The 23,547-nt window shown below is 37.0% G+C and overlaps 1 protein-coding gene across 2 annotated transcripts in view; it reads right to left on the reverse strand.

Annotated features, from left to right (window-relative positions):
• Positions 1-23,467, reverse strand: part of ZFC3H1 (zinc finger C3H1-type containing) — a 46,910-nt gene extending 23,443 nt beyond the window's left edge. For both annotated transcript variants that reach the window (XM_080935994.1, XM_080935993.1), the window contains exons 1-12: positions 22,722-23,467; positions 17,678-18,094; positions 13,581-13,645; positions 10,175-10,373; positions 9,246-9,469; positions 7,789-7,909; positions 6,247-6,344; positions 4,078-4,287; positions 3,758-3,922; positions 1,798-1,935; positions 1,156-1,277; positions 711-860 (exon numbers count right to left, since the gene is read on the reverse strand). In XM_080935994.1, coding sequence (XP_080792120.1) covers positions 711-860; positions 1,156-1,277; positions 1,798-1,935; positions 3,758-3,922; positions 4,078-4,287; positions 6,247-6,344; positions 7,789-7,909; positions 9,246-9,469; positions 10,175-10,373; positions 13,581-13,645; positions 17,678-18,094; positions 22,722-23,322 — 2,510 coding nt within the window. In that variant the 5' untranslated portion in view covers positions 23,323-23,467. The remainder of the gene's footprint in view (positions 1-710; positions 861-1,155; positions 1,278-1,797; positions 1,936-3,757; positions 3,923-4,077; positions 4,288-6,246; positions 6,345-7,788; positions 7,910-9,245; positions 9,470-10,174; positions 10,374-13,580; positions 13,646-17,677; positions 18,095-22,721) is intronic.
• Positions 23,468-23,547: the final 80 nt, after the last annotated feature.

A 23,547-nucleotide genomic window follows, 5' to 3' on the forward strand; every position in this document is an offset into this window, starting at 1 on the left:
AAATCCTACATGTTATAAAATATACTTTAGCACAAGACAAACATCCAAATTTAAACACTTCAAATATACTGTGCTCAGAATACTTAAGTCTAATGTCTCATACGGAAGGAAAGCAGAGCATCTGTAATGGAAGACGTCATACCGTCTTGCAGTGCTCCTGGTGCTTTTGTTTTAAAAATCACAATTACATTCATTTTCATGATTCACAAAAAGAAGACCAGGGGTCTGATGTTAGAAATGGGGTTATGGACATGTATTCCTTTTCCTTAAGGACCTCCAGATGAATATTTAAAAGCTTGTCTTTAAAAAGCCGTTATGCTATTAAACATAAACAATTCTAAGAGTTAAGAGTGCAGACAGCATAAACATTATTCATTAGACAGACAGTAACTATTTCCAACAGTCAGGTCCACCTTTAATAATAGAAGTGATTGGGTAGTAGCACATATCTGTAATTCCAACACTGAGAAAGCAGAGGCATGAACACTGCCACAAATTTGAAGCCAGCCTTGTCTACACACCAAGTTCCAGGCCAGCTGGAGCTACACACACCTCAAAAATAAACACACACATACATCCCTCAATATAAGTTATAGGAAGTGTGATTTTTTTTACTAATGACATATACAAATATAAATATAGATATAGATCTTCCAATCTAGGCACATAAAAAATATACCTTATTTAATCAGACACTGAATGAGACTCACTTGTGTTTTTTAAGCTTTGCTTCTGCATCTGTAACTTGCTTAGTGACCATTGCAATTCTGCCAATCCCATCCACTTCCACATCTGAGTTTGCTGGGGATGATGAACTTGTCTTCAGCTGATCGGATTTAATCAAACGTTGTTTCTCACGACTAAATTGAGAGGAATTAGGCCAAAGAGTAAAACAAAGCATTTTCTTTAAAATACAGTTTTATAAAATACATGTTAAAGACACTGACTACACAACCAGTACAGACTCAAGCTGACAACTGCACTCTGCGCTAACAGAGCAGTTCTGTGTTTCCTAAGCTAGTTGTGTCTCAGTGCCTCACTGTGCTTAGGCTAACACATGACTGACTCCCCATGTATAGACCGTATCATTTTACACAGATAAAAGAAACTGTAGCAAACACTACCCTCAAGTGAATTACATAGACTCTCACTTACTTGGCAATCTCTTCCTTTAACAACCTATATTCAATCTTCTTTTCTTCAGGCAAAGCTTCAGGTGTTCGCAGAGGGTCATTTTCTTTTTCAGATTTTGGAGGTACTTTGGGTTTTGAAGCTTGCTAAAAAAATTAAATTAAAAAAAAGTTAAACCATTTGAAGTCTTATCCTCACTCTTCCTTTGAAAAACTCAACAGGCTAGTTCTTCAATTACCCAGTTACATAATCTACCTAGTCAAAAGCTAGTCCTTAAATATTGAGCTGAGTCATACTGGAACAGAAAAAAAAACAAAACAAAACAAAAAATGCTGAAAGAGCTTAAACACTATAGTTTTTTTTTAGTTAAAAACTGATATTTCAGTTAAGACAATGCTGAGCAACATTTAGTTTCTTTTGTACACAAATGAACATTTTACTATTCTGAAAAGGAATAATTGGAAACACAAAGGCAATTTTCGAAACAGTAAAATCTACCTAGTCAACAGGTACTTCATTACATAAGTCCTAAAAGCACAAATACTTTTCTACAAACCATTGTACTTAAAATGCCTGAACTCTAAGGTCCAATTTTTTTCAGAAGCAAAATTAACTTGAATGACTGACAATACACAACTGTCTTTCAATATTAACTATAGCACATACCTCTGCAGTTCGTCTTGCTTCTTTGATCATGGACTCTAATCCACCAAAAACACTATTGGTTGACTTGGAAGCTTCTCCATCAGACTCACTGTCATCTGAATCATTCAAGGTTACAACCACTGATTTATGTTTTGGAAGCTACAAAAGCAATGGTTTTGTTAATCATGGTGGTAAATGCATTTCATTTTTCATTTAAAAAAAGTTTTTGTCTGGAGACTTCTTCCAGAGGTCCTGAGTTCAATCCCTGGCAACCACATGGTGGCTCACAACCATCTGTAATGGAATCTGATGCCTTCTTCTGGCATGCAGGCTTACATACAGATAGAGCACTCATAACATAAATCTTCAAAAAAAATTGTATCTGTCTGTGTGTCTATGTGCCTGTGTGTACACCAAATGTGCGTGTACCAAATGTGTGTGCAGCAGGTGGCCTTGGAAGCCAGCAGAGTTGAAATCACAGCTGTTTTGAGCAGCGTAACATAGGTACTGCAAACCAAACTAGTTACAAGACTAGCAAGTGCTCTTGACCACTGAGCAGTCCCTCCAGCTCCCCAGGAAAAGCATTCAATTCTTTTCATTATTCATTGAAAAGTAGGCGTATAGCTTCATACAAGTCTTTAATTTAAGACTCTTTGTATATCAACACACACAAATAACAGGCTCTTCTAATTACATTGTATTACGTCCCAAATGTGTTATAATCCAAGAACAAAAAACAGTCTACATTTTCCAGACATTACAATGATCACCTTCTTCAATATTTTTTTCTTTTTATAAGGAAATACGCTGCCATCTAAATTAACTCAAAAAATCATTTACAAACTTTGTAGACCACAAATACAGGGTGACTGATCATGTTAATTGTCCTATCAAAGAAAAGATTTCAACTTGACTTTGCTCTATTTTCCTTTAAAGCCACTAGGAAATAGTAATATCTGAAAGAGTTCTGTTGCAACCTTAATTCTCTAATGCTGGGGACTGAGCCCAGAGCTGTATACGTGCTAAAGAGATCATTCTCACCAAGCCACATTCCCAGGTCTTATTTTTTGTTCCAGACTCATATTACGTAGCCCAAATAGAACTCAGACTTCTAACACCTATAAGCTGGTATTACATGTACCACCAGACCCAGATCAAATTCCTTAATAAACATCCTAAGTAAATTCTTCCATTATAGTATGTTCTCTGGCTGAAAATATGAATGAATTATTTAAAAATCGAGCCAGGTGGCTTGGTGGCACAGGCCTGTAATTCCTACTAGTCTTGAGACTGAGGCAGGACTATCAAGTTCAAGGCATGCTTGTGCAATTTAGTGAGATCTCCAAATACATATTTTAAAAAAAAAAAAGGCTAGGGATATAGTACTTTGGTAATATGCTCCGTGTTGTGAGGGAAGGTCACAATTCTCAGTCCTATTTAAAAAAAAATTTAGGGCTGGAGAGATGGCTCAGTGGTTAAGAGCACTGACTACTCTTCCAGAGGTCCTGAGTTCAATTCCCAGCAACCACATGGTGACTCACAACCATCTGTAATGGGATCTGAAGCCCTCTTCTGGTGTGTCTGAAGACAGCTACAGTGTACTCACATACATAAAAAGAAATAAATAAATCATTAAAAAAAAAAACTATTAAATAAAAATTTTTAAAGAACAAAGCAAAGAGAAGAATTTTAAGATTTTGTTAAAATTGATACCAGAAAAGACTGAAAATGGACCAAGTCAAGTTCTTTAAAAAGAGCAGAGTAAAGAAGAGTTCTGAGCAGAACATATCCTCAAACACGCCATCACCAAATTCTGCCAATCTTCAAGGAAACATGCTGCTCTTCCTTTAAACTTCTTTAGAAGGTTTTCATTTTCAATTTATTTTTGTATACAAATGAACTAGATGATGGAGACAGGACAGTAAAAATAATTCTAATAAGCTACTTGAATAAAAATATTAAGTCTTATGTTTGTTTTTACCGAGATCACAGTTCGTGGAAGACGTGGTCCTCTGTGAAACTTTGGATTCTGTATCCTAGGCTGTGATACTGTATTAATACTGACTATTGATAGATTGCTTCTTGACAAAGGCTGAGAATTGTTCAGAACTGGAGGTGAAGGTGGGTCGCTATTACTGGATACTTCCTAATAAAAAAAAGATAAACATTTCCAAATAAAAATGTCACGTTTAGAGCTCTGGAGTAAAATAACGTTAGAAAAAGACATTAGCCCTGAAAGAGGCAGAGGAGAGAATGTGCTAAGCTCAAGAGCTCCACCTAGAGGGTCAAGCACAAAATTACCTCTGGTTTAAAGGCTCTTTTATTTGCTAGAGATTTAAGCAGTTCTTCTCGAAGGAGCATTTCTTCCTCCTCTTCTTCATCAGCAAATGGTGGCTTTGGAGGCTGCTCTGGATCTTCTGGTGGTAGAGGTGGCAAAGGTGGAAGAGGAGGTAGAGGGTCAAGAGAAACACACAGGCCTTCCCCATAAGGCTGGCTCAAAGACGGCACAGGCTAGGTTTTAAAAAAGAAATCAATTTAGATTCAAATTTTATTAACTTCAAACAACTCTGAAGAAATATCAATCAGAAAAAGTACATTTTTATTTGTTCTGTGTACACTGATGTAAATATTATGTATAACTCAAAGCTAGCGAAGAATTTAATAATCAACAAATAAAATATTACTTTTGCAACTAATAACATTTGAAGCAATTTAAATTTCACAGTAATTATACAAATACCTCTGCTCCTGCCCTTATGCACAATTAAAATTCTAATTGGTATAAGAATCCAATTAGACAAGGTCATTCTCTTCAGATCAAATCAAGTTTGTTTTTTTAAAAAAAAAAAAAAAACAGTAAAACTAGAAGGAATATTGTGTTTAAGTTAAGACATGTATGTATTTGTAGACAAGGTGTCACTGTGTAGCCCTGACTATCCTGGAACTAACTACGTAGACCAGGCTGGCCACCAACTTAGAGATCCGCCTGCCTGTTCCTCAAAGCCCTGGCATGTACCATCACACTTTGGGATAAATGTAAAAAAATAACAAATTAAAATATTTTGGTTGTAAAACTTTCATGTAGCATTAAAATTAAATTACAAATCAAAGGGATAAGAGTAAGACCCCAGAGTACCTATCTGTCCAGCATCTCTTAGAATCCTTGTAAAAATGGCTTCTTAGAGATTATACAGGATACTGAATTTCTATAAAGCCCTTAGTTTAAATGCTTTTGCTTCAAAGACTTCCCAGTAATTCTCACACTTTAGTTCAGTCATTCCATGTTCCCAAAAGAAAATGTTTCAATTTCCCTTACCATAAACTCTCCCTAGAAGATACCAAGCATTTACCAAGAAAATTTTCAATAGATAGGTTTTCTTACCTAGCAGGAGATTCTGTTTGATCTCTAGATGCTCTCCATCTAGAAATAACTCCAAAACCTTTATTTTGTGATTAAAAAAAGAAAAGAAAAAGAAAAAAAGGGGGGATGCTGCTGGCCAGAGTGGCAGCAGCACCTTTAACCCGGGTGCCTATGGGCAGAGTAGCTGATCTTTGAAGCCACTGTCATCTAGGAATCGAATTATAGACCACAGGGGGATAGAGTGACACCCTGTCTCAAAACAAACAGTGATGGAGAAGACCAGCACTGGCTGGTGGCTCAATGGGTTAAACAGGTCCCTAGAACCCAAGCAATACTCTGACCTCCCATCCACATGTGTACTGTAGCATGTGCACACTGACACACATGTATACACAAACATGCATTTTAGAAATCAAATAAAAAAGATGTGAATGATATGCTTCTTCTGCTTGATTTTCAAGTGAAGCATAACGATGATAAGAGTAAGTATCCTACTTAAATCTTAATTCATTAAGAAAAAGCTTCAGGCCAAGCATCTTAGCATATGCCAGAATTACAGAGGCAGAGGAAAGGGTGTCTCTGTGAGTTTAAGGACAGCCTGGGCTACAAAGTGAATTCCAAAGTTAATAAAACCTTATCTAAAGAAAAAACAAAACAAAACAAAATTTCAGGGCATGCCTTTAATCCTAGCACTTGGGAAGTAGAGGCAGGAAGATCTCTGTGAATGAGGCCAATCCTGTCTATGTAGTTAGTTCTACAACATCCAAGGCTACGTAGACCCTGCCTCCAAAAACAAAGAAAAAAGCCAATAAAATCGAAAGCAACAATTTTTATTGTTTTAGAATAAATTTTATAAATGACAATTATTTGAGACGCAAAGAAGAATTGCGTCTCAAATCAATAAAATTAAAATTGGCTATAGTTTAAAAAAAAAAAACTACCAAGTGGATAACTAAACAATCACTGTTTAATTCTACATATTTCTAGCTATTAATTCTAACTAGTGATTATAATTTTTAAGCACTCTTCAAACCAAACAATTTATGCCAGTTTCCAACACATTTGAAGAGACACAGTAATTTCTTTGAAATCACTCAGTTTTTACTTACTGAAACCTGAGCTGGTGGAGGCAAAGAAACAGATGGTGTTGAAGAAAAATAACCCAGTGAACACTCAGAAAAAAATGGTGGTTGTACTGGTGAAGGAGCTGTTTAAAAGAAAGACACAGGTTTAGTGAAGTGCTTCAGCAGGAGCACAGTAACGTATAGGTACGCTCAAGGAGACACACCTAGGTAGAGGGCAAATCACATCTCGTAAGTGTATGATAAATCTTAAACGCCTATGCATCCTTCTCCAACCATATACAACTGCTCTTAAATGAAAACTTTCCTGTAAGCTGGCATTTAATTCATCAAAATTTAAGTTTTGTTAGGCATTATACCATATGCCTAAAATCCCAGGCCAAGGCAAGAGGATGCCCCACCTAAGGCCAACTGGGCTACATAGGACTACACAGTCTCAAAACAAAACAAAGAGACACTTTCCACCTACTTCACTATTAGGTGCAAAACCTGCTAACAGAGAATAGGGCACATTTTTGTAAAATGTAATTTTCACAAAATAAATTCTTTTGAATCCGGCCAATGTGCTGGGGGCTGTGTATACAATGGGTTAATAGAGTGCAATTTTCCAGTTGGATTCAGACTTAAGAAGCAAGCCTTTGGGGCTGGAGAGATGGCTCAGTGGTTAAGAGCACTGACTGCTCTTCCAGAGGTCCTGAGTAACCATATGGTGGCTCACAACCATCTGTGGTGGGTTCTGATGCCCCCTTCTGGTGTATCTGAAGACAGCTACAGTTTACTCATAAACATAAATACATTATTTAAAAAAAAAAAAAAAAAAGATTATCTAACATCAGCTTAAAACAATGCCTTAAAAATGACCACTTTTGATAAGCATTACATAAGTCGTGTGTTTTTGTGTTCTCTCCAATCTAGATTCATGGAACTGGAGTTCCAGCTTCGATTTGGTCCCACATGACCACAAGGAGTAGTGACACTGAGTATCTTATCTCCTAAATCCTCCAGCTTCTCAAATGTTGTCTGTCATGTTTTTCCTGCCTCAGGTGCAGGTGTTTAAAATGACTAGAATAGGTCTCTCATGGTCAATCCCATCTGAGTATCAAGAAAAGGTGCCTGAGCACGGTGGCTCACAGCTTTAATCCCAGAACTCATAAAACCATTTAGATCAAATACTTAACAGAGTAGAAAAAAAGCATTTTAGAGCCTTAGGCCTAGAGAGATGGCTCAGCAGTTAAAGACACCAACTGGTGTTCCAGACAGACCTGGGTTCAAATCCCAGTATTCATATGGCAGCTCATAACTGTAACTCCAAGATCTGACACTTTCAGATAGACATACATGCAGACAAAATACCAATGCACATGAAATAAATTAAAAGGTTTTCTTAAGTTTTAATTTAAACATCTTTAGAAAGCACACTTGAAAACAATGGCTAAAACTATACAACAGAAATTTACTCTAAGTTTTTACAGTGTCATATCAGTAAATCTCACCTTCATTAAGACATTTCTTTGAAGATTTTGAGTAGCTTAATTGTGATTATAAAATGTTCAAAGTTTTGGCTCCTACCTGGAGAACTGGTTTCACTATCTGTATCCATAGCAACTTCTTCATAGTTATCATATTGATAAATGCCTCCTCCACTGTCAGACTGCTTTTCTAAGGATCGCCTCAGGTCAGGATCTGAAGACTAAATATACAACAAACCTTTTCTTAGGCTACTCTTAGGCTACTTATCACAAGGGTTGACAATTATCTTTTAGAGCCAAATACCCCAAATCATTATGATTCTGAGACTTGCCCATGGCATAAAATCTGGAAAATGTCTCTGACAGTTATGGATTATCTATACAGATGAATTTCTTCATTGTCTAAGCCATTAAAGTAATTAGATTCCTCTAAAAAACAAAAACAGATTACAAAGTCCTTACAGCCATTATGTTTTAGGTATAAAACCTAGTAGGAAAAATTGTAATTTAAGCATTACAATTATAATATCAGATTTTTTTTTCCTAATAAAAAATAGGAGCTATTGAAATGGCTCAGTGGTTAAGAGAACTGGCCAATTCACAGCACCTGTACGGTGGCTCACAACCATCTCTAACTCCAGTTCTACAGGAGCCAATGTCCTCTTCTCACCTCCACAGGCTCCAAACATGAAAGTGGGGCACAGACATGCATACAGCGAAACAGACTGAAAGGTCAACAACATTTAGATATAAAGGAGTTAACTGTATCTGAAAACTACAGTTGAGTGGCATGTTTATATGCTGTGCTTTTTTATATCTTATGTTTTACTCCCAAAAAACTAGAAAAACCTATGTAAACAAAGGTAATATTAAGTGCAAATACAATACTTATCTCTACACAAATATTATATTTGCAAGAGTCTTAATTATAACTATTATAATCCTTGCCTAAAGAAAGCTTCCCCTTGACTCTCTCTTTAAAGAACCCTTACTTTTTAAAAATCTCTACATTTAGTTAATATTTAGTATTCTTAAAGTTCAAAACTCACCGTTAATAACACTAGGTCAAATATCAACTCTCCCAGCTTACTTCTGGTAGCACCCAAAAAGGAAATGGCTCACTCAATCATTGGCAACAACATACAAAATAATGGTCAAAACATGATCAAGATTAAATACAAAATAGCCAGGATCAATAAAGATGTTAAAAGCCACATGGTGGAGAAATGGCTGAAGACATCCTGAAAGGCTGAGCATGCTACACACATACTACCCACCGGGCACAACTCGTGCTCTCAAACACTGAGGGGAAAAAGGACTTTCTACAGAAGCTTTATCAAACATAAGATAATTAGTTTCCCTTAGCTAATTGGATCTTACAAATCATATTAACAAAACACTTGTGAACATTCTGGGCCAATAAGATGTCTCCCCAGATGTCCCCTAGACTCCATATATGCACTATGGTACAAATTCTGACCCTCAAAAAAAAAAAAAAAAAGAAAGAATATATGTAATTGTGAAAACTTGTGCACACTTTGATGTGATAGTTCTTACTTTACTCCTGGATCTCCTCTTCCCACCAACCAGTTTCATGAATCGATTGTACTGTTCTTCCTGATTTGAAAGGTCTCTGATTTTCCTGATTTCTTCTTCTCTTTTCCTCCTCTCTTCTTCCTCAGCATGCTTCCGCTGGTCCTCTTCTTTCTGTCTCTCCTGATCTTTTTGCTGCTGGAGTTTCTTCCACGCCTTTGTCTGCTGCTTCCGTAAAGCTTGTTTAGCTTCACATGAAAGCAGAATGTCAGTTATCAACCAACTAAAAGTCAAAACTTAAGCAGTGTTTTTATATCGAAGATAGTTGGTCTACCCTGAACTCTATTTATAACAGAATTTGCATCCAATTTAGGACTATATAATTTCCCAAACTAACCATCCTAAATTACAGAGCTGGAGAGATAGCTCAGTGGTTGAGAACAAGAAGACCAGGTTCAGTTCCTGGCTCCCAAACATCTGTAACTCCTATTCCAGGAGCTCCTCAGGCACCAAATGTGACAAGATTTAGACACTTACATGTGGGCAAAATACCCATACACATAAAATTATTTTACTTAAAAATTCTTTTTCATACATTTCCATAATACCCTTTCCCTTCTCTGATCCTATCTACCTCCCTAGCCAATTTTATGTTCTTACCACCCTTTCCAAAACAGCCACAGGCTGGCTGCATGCCCAAGAGTAACTGGCCAAGAAAAAAACAGGCTCCATGTTGTTTTGTGAAATTTTTGGGAGGGATGTGTGTGTGTGTGTGTGTGTGTGTATATTATTAGTTTGTTTTTACTTTTAATTTTTGGTTTGAGTTTGTTTTGATTATTATTATAAAAACAAGTAATTTTCTTTAAAAAAAAAAAAAGTCCAAAATGAAAACTAGAAACAAGGTACCAGAATATATTCTAGTTCAACTGAAACAGTTTAAGAAAACTCATCACCTGTGGCGCTCACTTTCTTGGCCGAGTGCGCTTTTGTGCTGGTTCTCGCCTTCTGCTGTGTGGTCTTGGTCTTGGTGAGTTTCTCTTTGCTCTCCTTCATCACCTGCTGCTCTTTCTGCTGCCATTTCTTACTAGCTGACTGAAGAGCCAAAAGGCGAAGCTGCAGCTCAGAGAGTTCCTCCTCTTCTTCACCAAGTTTCTTTAAAACAGAAGAGCATGTTTTAAATTCTACTACTTAACTTTAAACATTTGCCAGTCTGAATCTTTCACCAACTTAAATTAAATGTAATGTTAGGGAAGAAGGGAGCTCAAGTGATCTGCGGTCGTGATGGAAGCTACCGAAGCTACCGAGGAGAAGACAACTCAAGGTTTGACCTCCAGGGATATCATCTCTAAGTTCACCTGTGACCAGTTAGAGGCACTAAGAAAGGAATTCGAGAAAGACCCCTCCCCTAACCTGGAGACTCTGGAGGCCTTGGCTGATGCACTCGAACTGACAATACAACAGATCAAGATTTGGTTCAAATATCAACATCAAGAGATGAATTCCAAGAAGTTGTCCGAGCCCCACTCTGGGCTGTGTTTGAGTGCTTCTGCCGGAAGGGATGTGTCAAAGTATGGCGTGGTTTATGCGATGTACACTACATTTCCTGAAACTTACTCCAAAGGCTTTGGGTCACCCTTGAAGAACTCCAAGGAGTGCCCAAAGATCTGGAAACCCTGAGGAATCTCATGCTCTCTTCCGGGTACCAAAGCAGGGGTGACAGCTCACAGGATTTCTGACCCCCTGGCATGTCCAGCATGTGCTCTATCTGTTAATGTTTTTTTCAACTTTTGGGACAAAGGGCTATTGGGTCTTATGTCTACAGATGGCACATTAATAATAAATCTGGCTGTTTCCAAAAAAAAAAAAAAAATGTAATGTTAGTATCAAATAAAATATTTAAATGGAAAATATGGATAAAATAACAAAAACTCATATCCCTTCTATAAATCAAAACTAACTTAATTCTTACAATACAAACAGAAAAGCCATTGGTAGAAATTACTGGTTTGTCTATAAATTTGCAGACAGGAAGAAGAGAACAGTAAGAGCTAGACAACATTTAAGACTTGACAACAGCAAGAAGCCAGCAGTGAAGAATGAAGTGACTCATCAGACTGGAGACAAGAACACTAAAGACCCCCTTACAATTCCAAGGACAAGTTTTGTTAAGTTTTTAGCATTACTGCAAGTGGAAAAGATGTTCACATTAGTTTGCATCTGAATGTTCTAAATATAGATGTTCCCTGAATATTTAAAATATTTTGAATACTCACTTTTCTTCAAAGAATCTAAAATAGGATATCTTAAAAGGATATGTTTGAAAAGCATCTTCTACCTGAAATAACTTGCTAATTTTTTTCACTCTACTTTTCAAATTTTTAACTGCTACATAAATATACAAACCGATGGGTACTTGTGCTGTTTCAATGTGTGCACATACTATATAACCTTTAAATTATATCCAATTATCTCAACCATTTATTTCTTCTTTACAGTAAAAAAAAAAAAAAAATCAAAGATCTTGTCTGGTCACTCTAGAACAGCTCACCAGAACTTCTTCCTACTAATTATAACTTGAAATGGCTTTAGAAAATTTGCCTGCTCTACATCTTTCACTGAAATGTAACTAGCTGAAAATACCAAGCAACTCTAACACCTTCTTAGGTGTTCATGGATTTAGGAAGTTTGGATAATCCTTTTCAAAGTTAGGAAGAAGAAGAAATAGTTTCATATTCCAGTACATTAAGATTCACATAACTTTTTCTAATTGGTATTATATAACTATATTTTTCCTAAAGTCCAATTATTTTTATTTGCAAGTATAAAGAAAACAGTGAATGCTAGCTGATGACTTTACCTTAGTATTTCCCCTTCCACTGTGGAAACTATGTTAGCACCACATCTGTTTATCTGTTAATTTTGTCTCAGTTAACCAACCATATAGCCCAAGTTAGACACGAATGCCTGAGCTCACCATACAGCTCAGGTTACCCTTGAGTTCACAATCTTTCTAGACTCAATCTGCTGACTGTTGAAATTACAAACCTACACTGCTACACTGGGTTCTAAATAATGTATGCAGAAACCCTCAAAGGCCAGCAAAGGCTGTCAGCTCCTTTGAAGGCAGAGCTACAGGTGAACGTGAGGTGCCCAATACAGGTGCTGAGGACAAAACAGCAAGAACTTAATCGCTGAGCATCTCCTTAAGTCATCGCTGAGCATCTCCTTAAGTCACGCGTCTACTATTCATGGCTATCACACTGAAGAGTGCAATTAGGAAACACTGCCATCTTAAATAGAAGATTCCACTGTTAAATACAGATTCAGATCTGACCAAAAGTTATAATCATTTCTCATTGAGATTACTCTACGCAATGACTCCCCTTGGAAGGAAGTAAATATCACTGATGCTTCATAGAATTATAGATGGTATTTAAATTATCTTCTCAGAATCAAGATCTCGGAAATAGGGCTCAGAGGACCTCATTCAGTTCTTGTTCTGACATCTAATTCCTACATAAATGTAGTCTTTTAACCTATACAAATGTATCTTTATCTATGAAACATGTCAACTTACTACATATGGTTACTGTGAAGATACTAAAAAATATATTTATGAGTATGTGTTCACTGTCACATTATCCTTCCTAAATTCAGGACCATCTTTCTTAGACTTTGAATCATTTCAGTTTACTCACAACGACAAACTGAAATCACAATGGAAAAAAATTGCAAGTATTTCAGATCTATAAAAAGGCTTGAATTACTCAATACATATCAATTTTTAAACAATGTTTGATACTTCTGTACTTTATTTTACTAAAGCCTCACAACAACTCAGAGAAGACACATTAAAATCATTGGAGGAACAAAAGCCCAAGAACTCATTCAGCTAGACATTTCGTTCAGTTAGCAAATAGTTAAATTGTGATTCCAGATCAACATCAATCTAACTCCATTATTAAATGAAATATAAACCACACAAACACACACCACATACCAAAAACAAAACAAAAACCTGGAAGATAAACTCTGAATCAAAATTAAATGATTCAGAAACAATGAACAAAAAGATCATCTATAGATCTGAATTACACATCAAGTTAATAGAATTTAGACATAAGTGGAAAGAAACTCTTAAGACAACTCTCCACAATGTCTAACTAAATAAACTCACAGCAATGATTTCAAAATAATAAACTACAAGTTGTGCATGGTAGCACACACCAGTACTCCCAGCAATCAGGAAGTAAAGGCAAGTTTGAGATCAAGTCTCTAAAATGAATAAAAACAAAAGAACAGGCTACAGAACGCAAGTATAGGTCACATAGAGATAGTTAGTCCCCGAAATTATCTTACCTTTTCAGATAGAATATCTGAGGCACTAATTCTTCTTGTTAAATTTTGTTCTTTATCTTCTAATCCTTTAAAATAAAATAGCATCTTTTGAATATTCTAAAATATAGCCACAATTAATCTAAAATGGAAATAACACTAAAATCAGAAATTATATTAAAGGATAATCTTTATTATGGCCTTGTTTTCATGACCCTCAACCAAAAAAAAAAGGGATACCATTCTCTTAGTATATTCAAATAAAATTATGGAAATTAAGAAGAATGAAGGACTGACTGAAAAAAATAGCACAGTTCATAAAATGGTAGCCACACAAGTATGAGAAGCCAAGCCTGAGTCCCAGAGCCACGGTGGCTTGCATGTGCAATCTCAGCCCTGGAAGGATGGAGACAAGTGAAATCGCTGGAGCTCACTAGCCAGGCAGCTAGCAGGACTGAGCCCCGGGTCTCAGGAGTCCCTGTCTCAAAAAAAAAAAAAAAAAAAAAAAAACAAGCAAATGATCAACCTAGGGAACATCCAAAATTGGCCTCCTGCAACACACACACACAGACAATGAAAATATAAATCTGACCAAGCTCGTAATATCAGCCTTATTGTAAAAATGATATGGCAAATGATTCGAGTATTAAAAAAAGATAATCTGATAAAATAGCTTTAAAACTAAAAATAATTATTTAGATGTTATAGCTTTGTAATGTTTGAGTACACTCTAGCCTATGATGTTATACTTCACAGAAATGATAAGTAGTTAAACTTATTAGAAAGAAAAATAACAACTCTGAGATTATGTACGCAAGCATCACTCTGGTTTACAAACCTATACCAATGAGCAGCTTTGAAACCTACAAACATAAGCACTGATCACAGAAAACTGGGCCTGCTGTATGGGAAGCCTGTGAAGGAGGCAGAAACAGTAGGATCAGGAGTTCAAGGCCAGACTTGGCCACAATAGAGTTTGAGACCAGACTGAACATACAACTTCAAAAAAAAAAAAAAAAAAAACAACAAAAACAAAAACACACACACACACACACAAAAGAAATAAATCAACTTGAAATTATGAGATAAAAATAAAACACTGTCCAAAGTGACTTTAGGAATAAAAATATGAAATATTAAAACAAGAATTGTAATTTTAACTGAAAAATCAATAGGTGGGCTTAAAGGAGATCAATCTGATGAGGCTGAAAAGAGAATGATACAGAAAAGGGAAAGAAACATACAGCACAGAAAGTTTTCCAGAACTTTTACAGCTGAGTTCTTGGAAAAAACATCTATATTCAAAAGACATGGAAAATACAGTGATTTACTATAGCACATCTATACAGAATTCCAGAAAACAAATATTAGCATAGTATTTAGGTAGCTACACAGATTCTAAAACAAATCAAAGATCAAATTCACAATCAAGAAGCACAACAAATCCCAAGCTGGGTAATAAAAAGAAATCTATAATCAACACTAAACTATATCAAACTATATACCATCAAACTATATACCATCAAACACAAAATGGAACTTATTTTTCAAGCAACTGAAGAAAGCTAAATTACCTTCAAATTAAATATTAAATATCCTTAAGACTGATAGCTGGCTTTTCAAAACCAACAATATAAGCCAAAACTGTCTTCAGAATGGTGAGACTTACCAACAGAGAATTCTAATTAAAGAGTTTTGGGGACAATGAAATGGCTCATTGGGTAATGCACTTGCTTCACAATTAGGCCTAGAAATCTCAGCTCAATTCCCATCACATAAACGTAGAAAGAGATAAATGACTCCACAAGTTGTCCTCTAACTTGCACCCATGCACTACATAGCACGTGAAAACTTGTGCATACATATGCATGTGCTCGTGCACATGCACACAAACACACAAATAATTAAGAGGGGGAAGTTGCTGGAGAGCTGGCTCAGCAGGTAAGGTAAGAGCACTGGCTGCTCTTCCAAAGCTTCTGAGTTCTATTCCTAGCAATCATATGGTTCACATCCATCTGTAATGGGATCTGATGCCCTCTTCTGGTATGTCTGAAGACAGTGACATCGTACTCAAATAAATAAAATAAATAAATCTTAAAAAAATAAAAAACAAAACAATTACTGCCATACTTCTCAACTTCTTAAACTACTTAGTACAAAATGAAAATATAAGCTGGGGAGTGCAGCTTGCTGGAAAAGCACTTGCTTTGTATGCATGAGGCAGGTTGATACACAATCACACACAAAAATGCTGTCCTTATCATGTCCTAGTGCATATCATTTTTTTGAGACCTTACAGCTGGAAGATCACTAAAGACAAAGTTTAAGGCTAGCCTGGGCAATATCAATACTCTATCTCTTAACATACAAACAGGCAAATTCACCATCACAGTGACAAAACTTTTAATAAAACTTAAATGTTCAATCAAACGGCAAAATCTACTCCATACTCCAGGTATGATTCTAGTCTTAAACTATTCTACACAACAGCACAGAAACAGTCCTTAATTCATTTTATAGGCATAATTTTACATTAAAATTTGGCAAGGAAAATGGGAGGTGGGGTGGTGTATTAAGGTTAGAAGACAAGATGAATCACTAGCCAACCTTTATATTAAAATACAAACATTCCAGGCTGAAGAGATGGCTTACTGGTTAAAAGTACTCGCTGCTTTTCCAGAGATCCTGAGTTTAATTCCCAACAACCACATGGTGGCTCACAACCATCTATAATGGGATCTGATTCTCTCTCCTGGTGTGTCTGAAGACAGAGCACTCATAGAAAACAAATTAATAAATCTTTTAAAAATACAAACATCTCTCTATCACTCATAAATACTGCAGAGTCACACATGGGAATACCACTCAACAATTAAAAACAGCAATGAATTAATGGCATACAAAACCACATGGATGAATTTCAGTGTGCTAAGTGAAAGGGAATAAAGGAAGAAGAAAATGCCTAGAATCAGAATGCAGGGCTGGTGATACCAACCTACATTCTTGGTGATTTTTGTGGTTGAAGAGAGGAAATCACAAGTTCAAAGCTACCTTGAGCAATTTAGTGAAACCCTGCCTATTTCTGTTACAAAACAAAGAGTTAAAAAAAAAATGAGTTGAGAATCTCACTCAGCAATAAATTGCTTGCTTAGCAGGTGTGAGGTCACAGGTTTAATCTTTAATAACATAAATAAACAAACAAACTGTATGATACAATTTATGTTACTCTGGAAAATCCTGGGAGCCGACTAGAGGTTACCAGATGGACTAAGGATTAAGAGACCTGTTAAGGATTAAAGAAACAGGGATAATAAGATTTAGTCAGGTAAAGCACTTGTCCTACAAGTCTGCTGATGACGTACAAACATCACACTCAGACAAAAAACCTACTATAAAAATATAGAGGCATGTATCTTAATTGTAATGGCTGGTGATGATTATTCAACCGTCTTCATAAGTCAAAATTTAGAGAAATTATATGGTAAAAAATACATTTTATTGCATAAAAATTGTATCTTAATTAAGAAAATACTAAACAAGAATTTTTAAAAACAAAATATATAAACTGACTCAGGTATAAAAAGGCAGTTTAGACACTACAAAATCAATTAAAATAATTTGTAGTATTAACTAAGAGAAGTTAAAAACTCATCAACGATAAAGAGATGGCTAAACTCTAAAATCTATTCACAAATTAAAAAGTTTCAAACTAGGAATAGGGGTGAAAACTTTCTCTACCCAATAAGCCTTAAAAACTTACAAATGTACAGCACATTAAAGCAGTAATTCTGCCCACTAGCGTCACTTACTGTCCAACACATAGCAAGCCAACCAGAGCAAAACCACAAAAGATTAGCAGAAGTCAGGAATGAGCTCACACTTGTAATACCAACACTCAGGAAGCTGAGGCAGATGGTTTACATGTTTCAGGCCAGGAGGGACCAGTACACAGCAAATTCCAGGGCTCCCTGGACTATGGAATGAGAGACCCTGCCTCAATCAATGTACTTAGTAAGCCAAACTTACTATTAAGTAATAATAACACCTATAATAAAAATGCAAAAGAACTTTAACTCAAATATAGTCTTTAAGAAAGCTAACTCCCAGTGTAGTCCCATTACCTTGGCTAGCATCCATAGTGCTGGGTTTCAGGGAGAGCTGCTTTGTTCCATCTTTCCCTCTTTTTACCCGGTTCTTATCCCCTGGTAAAGTCAGCTTTTGCCTGAGTGGTTTTAATTCAAATGCCTGAAAAGTTTTGACCTGTGTCTTCTCCTCAGGTGCTACTTCTTTACTTGGGTCTTTTGTAATACTAGCATTATCGGTGCTTGTTTGGTCCTCAAAATGCAATGTTTTCGAATCTTCCTGCACAGTCTCTTCTTTGCTATTCAGAGCGAGTTTCTCATCCTTATTGATGCACTCTAGTTCCAGTTGTATTTGCTTGTACTTCAAAAGCAAATCTTCAAAAGTTTCTTCCCCACAGTTCTCACTTTTGGATGAATGATTCTGTTTTCTTGACGGAGATCTTCCAAAACTTTTGGCTGAACAGCATATTAAGGAAACCAGTTTCCAGAAAATTTCCAGTTAAATTTAACAAAAATACTTTAAGTGATAGATGAATTTTTCTCCCTTAATTTTTCAAGATGAACTGATATTTTTAAATTACTAAATTCCATTTAATACATGTGCTGCCAATGCCTGCTTACGTGCCCATATTGCAATTTAACAAGTATCCATACAAACAGTCCACTTACAAAATCATTAGTGTCAGAAATTACCAGTTGAATCCACAGGTAGTCCACCCAGTTAGGTTGTAGCATCCTTCCTTCTGTAAGTATTACAAAAACCCAAAGCAAATGGATGTTAAGGATGCTTTCTGAAGAAAGGGAGAAACTTTCACAGATGTTGACAATTTACACTTCTGATAATCAGGAGGGAATCTTCTTGTTTACTAGTTTCTTCTCATTTCAAAGTTTTTAAAAAAGTAAGAAATAAGAAATGAACACTGAAAATTAGTAATTTATGAAAGACACATTACTTTAAAAACCAATACATAACTGAGAATCCACCACGAGCTAAATCTGACACATGCACAATTAATATAAAAGCCATGTGACAAAAATTGATATTTAAATAGTACTCAAAATGTATGCTCTAATTCAAATAATTCATAAATAGAAATTCATTCTGGAAATTAGTGAAAACCCAGCAAATTTGTATTTTCAATGGTTGTAACATAACATAGGACTTTTCTGTTTAGTAATAGGACAGCCATCGAAGATGTTCAAACTCTTGAGAACAAATTCAAAGATGGGACTCATGGCTAAATATTTGAGAAACAAAGTGAACTTTAATGTAAAATCAACAGTCCTGCTGTTAACTGTTTTCACACAGCCGGCCAAGTTTCTTAAAAGAATAGTTTCTCAATATCTTTCTTTCCTACGATCCGACCAAATGGAACCAAGGTTCTATTAACTCAATATAAACTGATCTAGGTTTATAGACTATTATTTTCAAACTTCCTTTTACCTGATTTCTCTGTAGCATGTTAACACTGTACACCACTGTTGTCTTGGCTTCTGTGATTTTCATGTCTCCTCATTTATCTACATTTTTTATACTTCCTAACTCCTTTTTCTTCAATGCTCGAAATGGTGTTCTGCAGTCGTCAGAATCCAGTCCTTTTTTTCATTTGAAAACATTCTAAAGTACTCCCAGTTTTACCTACCACATGAGAGGAATCTGAATTGATAAGATATTTGGGATTCTCTACTGTCCACAAACCATGCCCATCCTGCTACCAAAGTCTCTTTATAGATTATAAAGTTTCAGCTCATTCTTTCAATTCTCACAAGAGCCAAAAGTGCTTAGAATGGATGCCTTCACTATCTGACCTGTGCTTACCTCTCCAGTCTTACCTTTCCCCTGCACATCACAATTTACGAAGCTTTGTATCTTGGCTTCTGTTCTTCGACTTTACCGAAATTCAAGACACCTCCTAAATAAAGCCAGAGTTATTTATTCTCCCTGTCCATTCATGCATTCTGTGTGCATAAACTCAAGTTTTTCTAACTGAGGCATGTAAAGGTAGAACTGTAGTAATAAAAACTAACAGTAAATAAAGACACTGCAGACATTTGCAAAGGGAATAGATTCAACTTACCAAAAGTAACAACCAAAACTGAGCACAAATAATTGAGTTAGGATCATTAACTATCTCTTAGACAAAACCCTTCCCACTTCTCCAGCACAATTAGGATCAAAGTCAACACCTGTTTACCAAATCTAATTCTCAAGTTGGTCAAGATGTTCCTTCGAACTTACACTTTTATGTACCAGTGGTGATGCTATTGCCCAGTGACATAAGGAAATCAAATAACTGTGTGGGCTGGAAAGAATGGCTTGGCATACAGTGCTTTCGAAGGATCTGAGTTCAATTCTCAGCATCCACATCAGCAGGCTCATGGCTGCCTTGTAATTCCAGCCCTGGGGAATATAACATCTCTGATTTCCTAGGGCACTCATGTGACTGACTGTATACAAGTAATCACAATAAAAGTAAATCTTTTAGAAACTGCTTTTGTTTTTAGTATGGTGCCAAGTGCCTTTAATCCCAAATAACATAGAGGCTGAGACAGAAGTGGGAACAATTTTGCAAGATACTTTCTCCAAGCAAAATTTTAAAAGAGCCAGTGATGGAGTTTTAGTAATTGAGCCTTGGGTTCAATCCTCAGTACTGGGGATAGAGGACAGAGACAGAGATACACAGAGAGAGGGGTGGACAAACAGAGATAGAGAGAATGTTCTGAAGAAAGAACCACTTTCCAACCTTAGTGCAGCCTAAAGTGATGGTGGGATGACTTGACTCATCTGAGACTCTGTGCTAACTCACTGTGTTAACACGCATCTGATTTCCAAGTTTAAAATGGCAGTTATCCATGGGAGGCTGAAGCAAGCTGACTGCCATACCTTTGAGCCAGCTGGGCAACACAGTGAATTCCAAAGTAGCTACAATGTGAGCCCATGTCTCTAAACAACAATAAGAACTGAAACAGACTCTTGTCTATTCTGTTTTCCTTGAAGTTGCAAGTAATGTATCCTATTTAAGTTATAAAATAGTAACAACACCCAAAAATTATACTCAAGATGTTTCATTTCTAAATCAGTTAAGTGAGTCAGAATTGCACTCATTCTTTTCTAGGCAATATTTGTAAAGTAGCCTTTTTTATAATCACATTAGAACATTTGCATTAAGCTGAGTATGATACAGATATTTTAAAAATGTGGATAAAGCTTTGTATCCAAGTTTTATTTGTTTGCATTATACAAAGCGGTTGGGAACTACATTTTCCTCCTCAAATTATTATTAAGAACAGTACTTCTATGGCAGTTTACTGATATTTCATGAGAAAAATAATGCAGAGAATCAAACCAAGCATCTTGTTCTTAAGTGCGGTATCTGAAAAATATTCAGCAAGACAGCTGATTTGTGAGAAGCTGTCAGGGCAATCAAAATCACATCTGCACACTGGATATTTACCAACACTCTTTTTGCAGTAAGTACATAAACATTCATATAATGCACAATCCCCAAATAGTAGCACAGGAACAGACAAAAGGCAAGGGCAGAGGGTAGACTAATCACACTTTGGTAAAGCAGAGAGACTGACACACCCTTTGGATTGCCACAGTACTTTTGTCCTCTGCTGGATGGTTTTGTGTGTGTGTGGGTGTGTGTGTGTGTTTTATGTTTTTTTTTTTTTTAACAAAACTCTATTTTCACTTGTTTCTCCAACACAAATTACAAATTTTCATCTAGGTAATCTTAAAAAACATGTTTACATGTATTTAAACATACTTTGATTTTTAATTCAGAAAGCATAAAGAAAAAAAACCCATGGACGGCTCATGTTTGCATACAATCATAGGTAAAGGTTTTCTAATCTTAAGAAAATTCACCACCTTTTAAAAGGTTACCTACCTGTGATTTTTCTCCAAAACCATCGTGAGATGCTTCTAAAACAATGATAGATGGCAGAAGTAAACGCCTTTTGGGACACAAAAACTGAAATTTGTTGTTTCTTTATATTTTTCTTGCTCACTTAACATCATGCCATCTGGGAAAAGCACATCGAGCCTAAAGTTCTCCATAAAAATAATTGAGTATATTCCAAATAAGTGTTGGATGTAAATTTTATAGAAAATATATTAAACAATCATTACATCCTGGGAATTATAGCTAGTAATGAAAGTGCTTAGTAAACTACTTTAAAGAGTAGAAGTTAGGATATATAGATCCATAATAAAACAAGAAAGCTTTTGATAATTAATTTCTTAGCATACATAGCCAATAAACTTAGTAATGTTAAAGATAACTGAGAATAAGGTTAGAGGGAGCAAAAATTAGGACATTTCTTCTCCACTAGTCCATACTCTACACATCCCTCCTTTGCTAACACGCTAAATTAAAAGTGCTGGGAAGTTTTTCTATGACCTAAATGTCAACAGCATCAAGAGTTATAAAGCCAAAAAGTGAACATAGGAAAGTGAACTTAATGTACATAACTTTCTAAAATACTTATGAATATAAAAGATCTGAATAGTAAAACTGGTAAAAATAAAGGATTTACACACATGCGTACACACACAACAAAGGGCAGCAATGGGAACGAATAACTCTAGAAGGTTAAGAAAAAAAAACCACAAAGACGGTAAAATTACAGAGGAAAACTTTACGAATTCTAATGTCAGGATGTAATACAAGTAACAGTATTCCTCAAAATGTTTGAATACTTCTTTTCTCTAATCATCTAAATCGATTTCCTATTATATACGGAATTCCAAAGCCAGCAAAAGAAAAAAAAAAGCAACAACAAACAAGTACACAAACAAAACTACACAAATACTAGTGAAATTTGGGCTGCTGGTGTCCCGTTAAAAACCCAGACTGTATTTGATCTCCCTAGCTGACCCGAATCCATGACACACTCAGATCCAAAAGCATCCAGTGAAACAACCTACAAAAAGAGCGGTGGAGTGTGGCACATGACAACTGCCGACGAAGAGAGACAAATGAGTGGTTCTGAAAAGTTAAACTCCGGGACCCAGCAATGACGCCAAGGGGAGCTCCGGCGACACACCCAGGGCGGACCGCCACGTTAAGGATACAGCTCTTGCGAGGTGGAGAGGGTTCTCGCCAGCTCTGGCTGCTGCTGAATCCGGATCCCGCTCCTCCTCCTAAAGGAGGTCTGCACCCCGGCTTGCCTCCTCGCTCACCCACTCCTCGCCCCCGACTCCAGCGACTCCCACCCCGATAAGGCCTGCCTCGAAAGCGGAAACGGTCCAAAGCTAGGTGGCTCCGCTCCCAGAACGATGGCCGGGGGCTGCTTTCCGACAGGGACCCCGATGGCATCCGCACCGGGGGCGGATGAGTCCGGAACGGTTCTTTGGGTCGGTAGCTGCTGTGTCCCCTGAGATGGCCCCGCTCAGACGGGTGCCGTGAGCGTGAGAAATTCCTCAGCTGCTGCTGAGAAGAGGACGAGGACGAAGAGGAGCCGCCGCCTCCCCCGGATCCACCGCCCCGGGGCGGGTGAGGAGGCCTCCGCCGAGGGTACTGTAACAGTCCGCCGCCGCTACTGCTGGTGCTGCTGCTCCGGCTCCGGATCTGGCTGTTGTTATCGTCGTCGCTGATCTCCCCATCTTCAAGCTCCCCTTCTTCTTTCGGTGAGAGGCCGCTAGAGGCCGGGGTCGAAGTATCAGCGGTCGCCATCCGGGGAGAACGCTGTCCCCACTACCTTAAGCCCTCTGTCCGGGGACCGCCCGACAGCTGCCTTCCCCTTCCTTTTCTGCCCTCTGTCCTAACGGACCCAGCAGGCGCGGCCTTCCTGTGCTCGGACGCCCAGCAGGTTCTACCCCCCAACTTCCCCGCACCCCAGATCTCTCTCGCCGGACCGTCGCTAGCCAGTTCCCTCTCCTAGCGCCCCCTTGCTGCTCT

This window comes from Micromys minutus (assembly GCF_963924665.1).
Source record: "Micromys minutus genome assembly, chromosome: 22".
In the NCBI taxonomy this organism is placed as follows: Eukaryota; Metazoa; Chordata; class Mammalia; order Rodentia; family Muridae; genus Micromys; species Micromys minutus.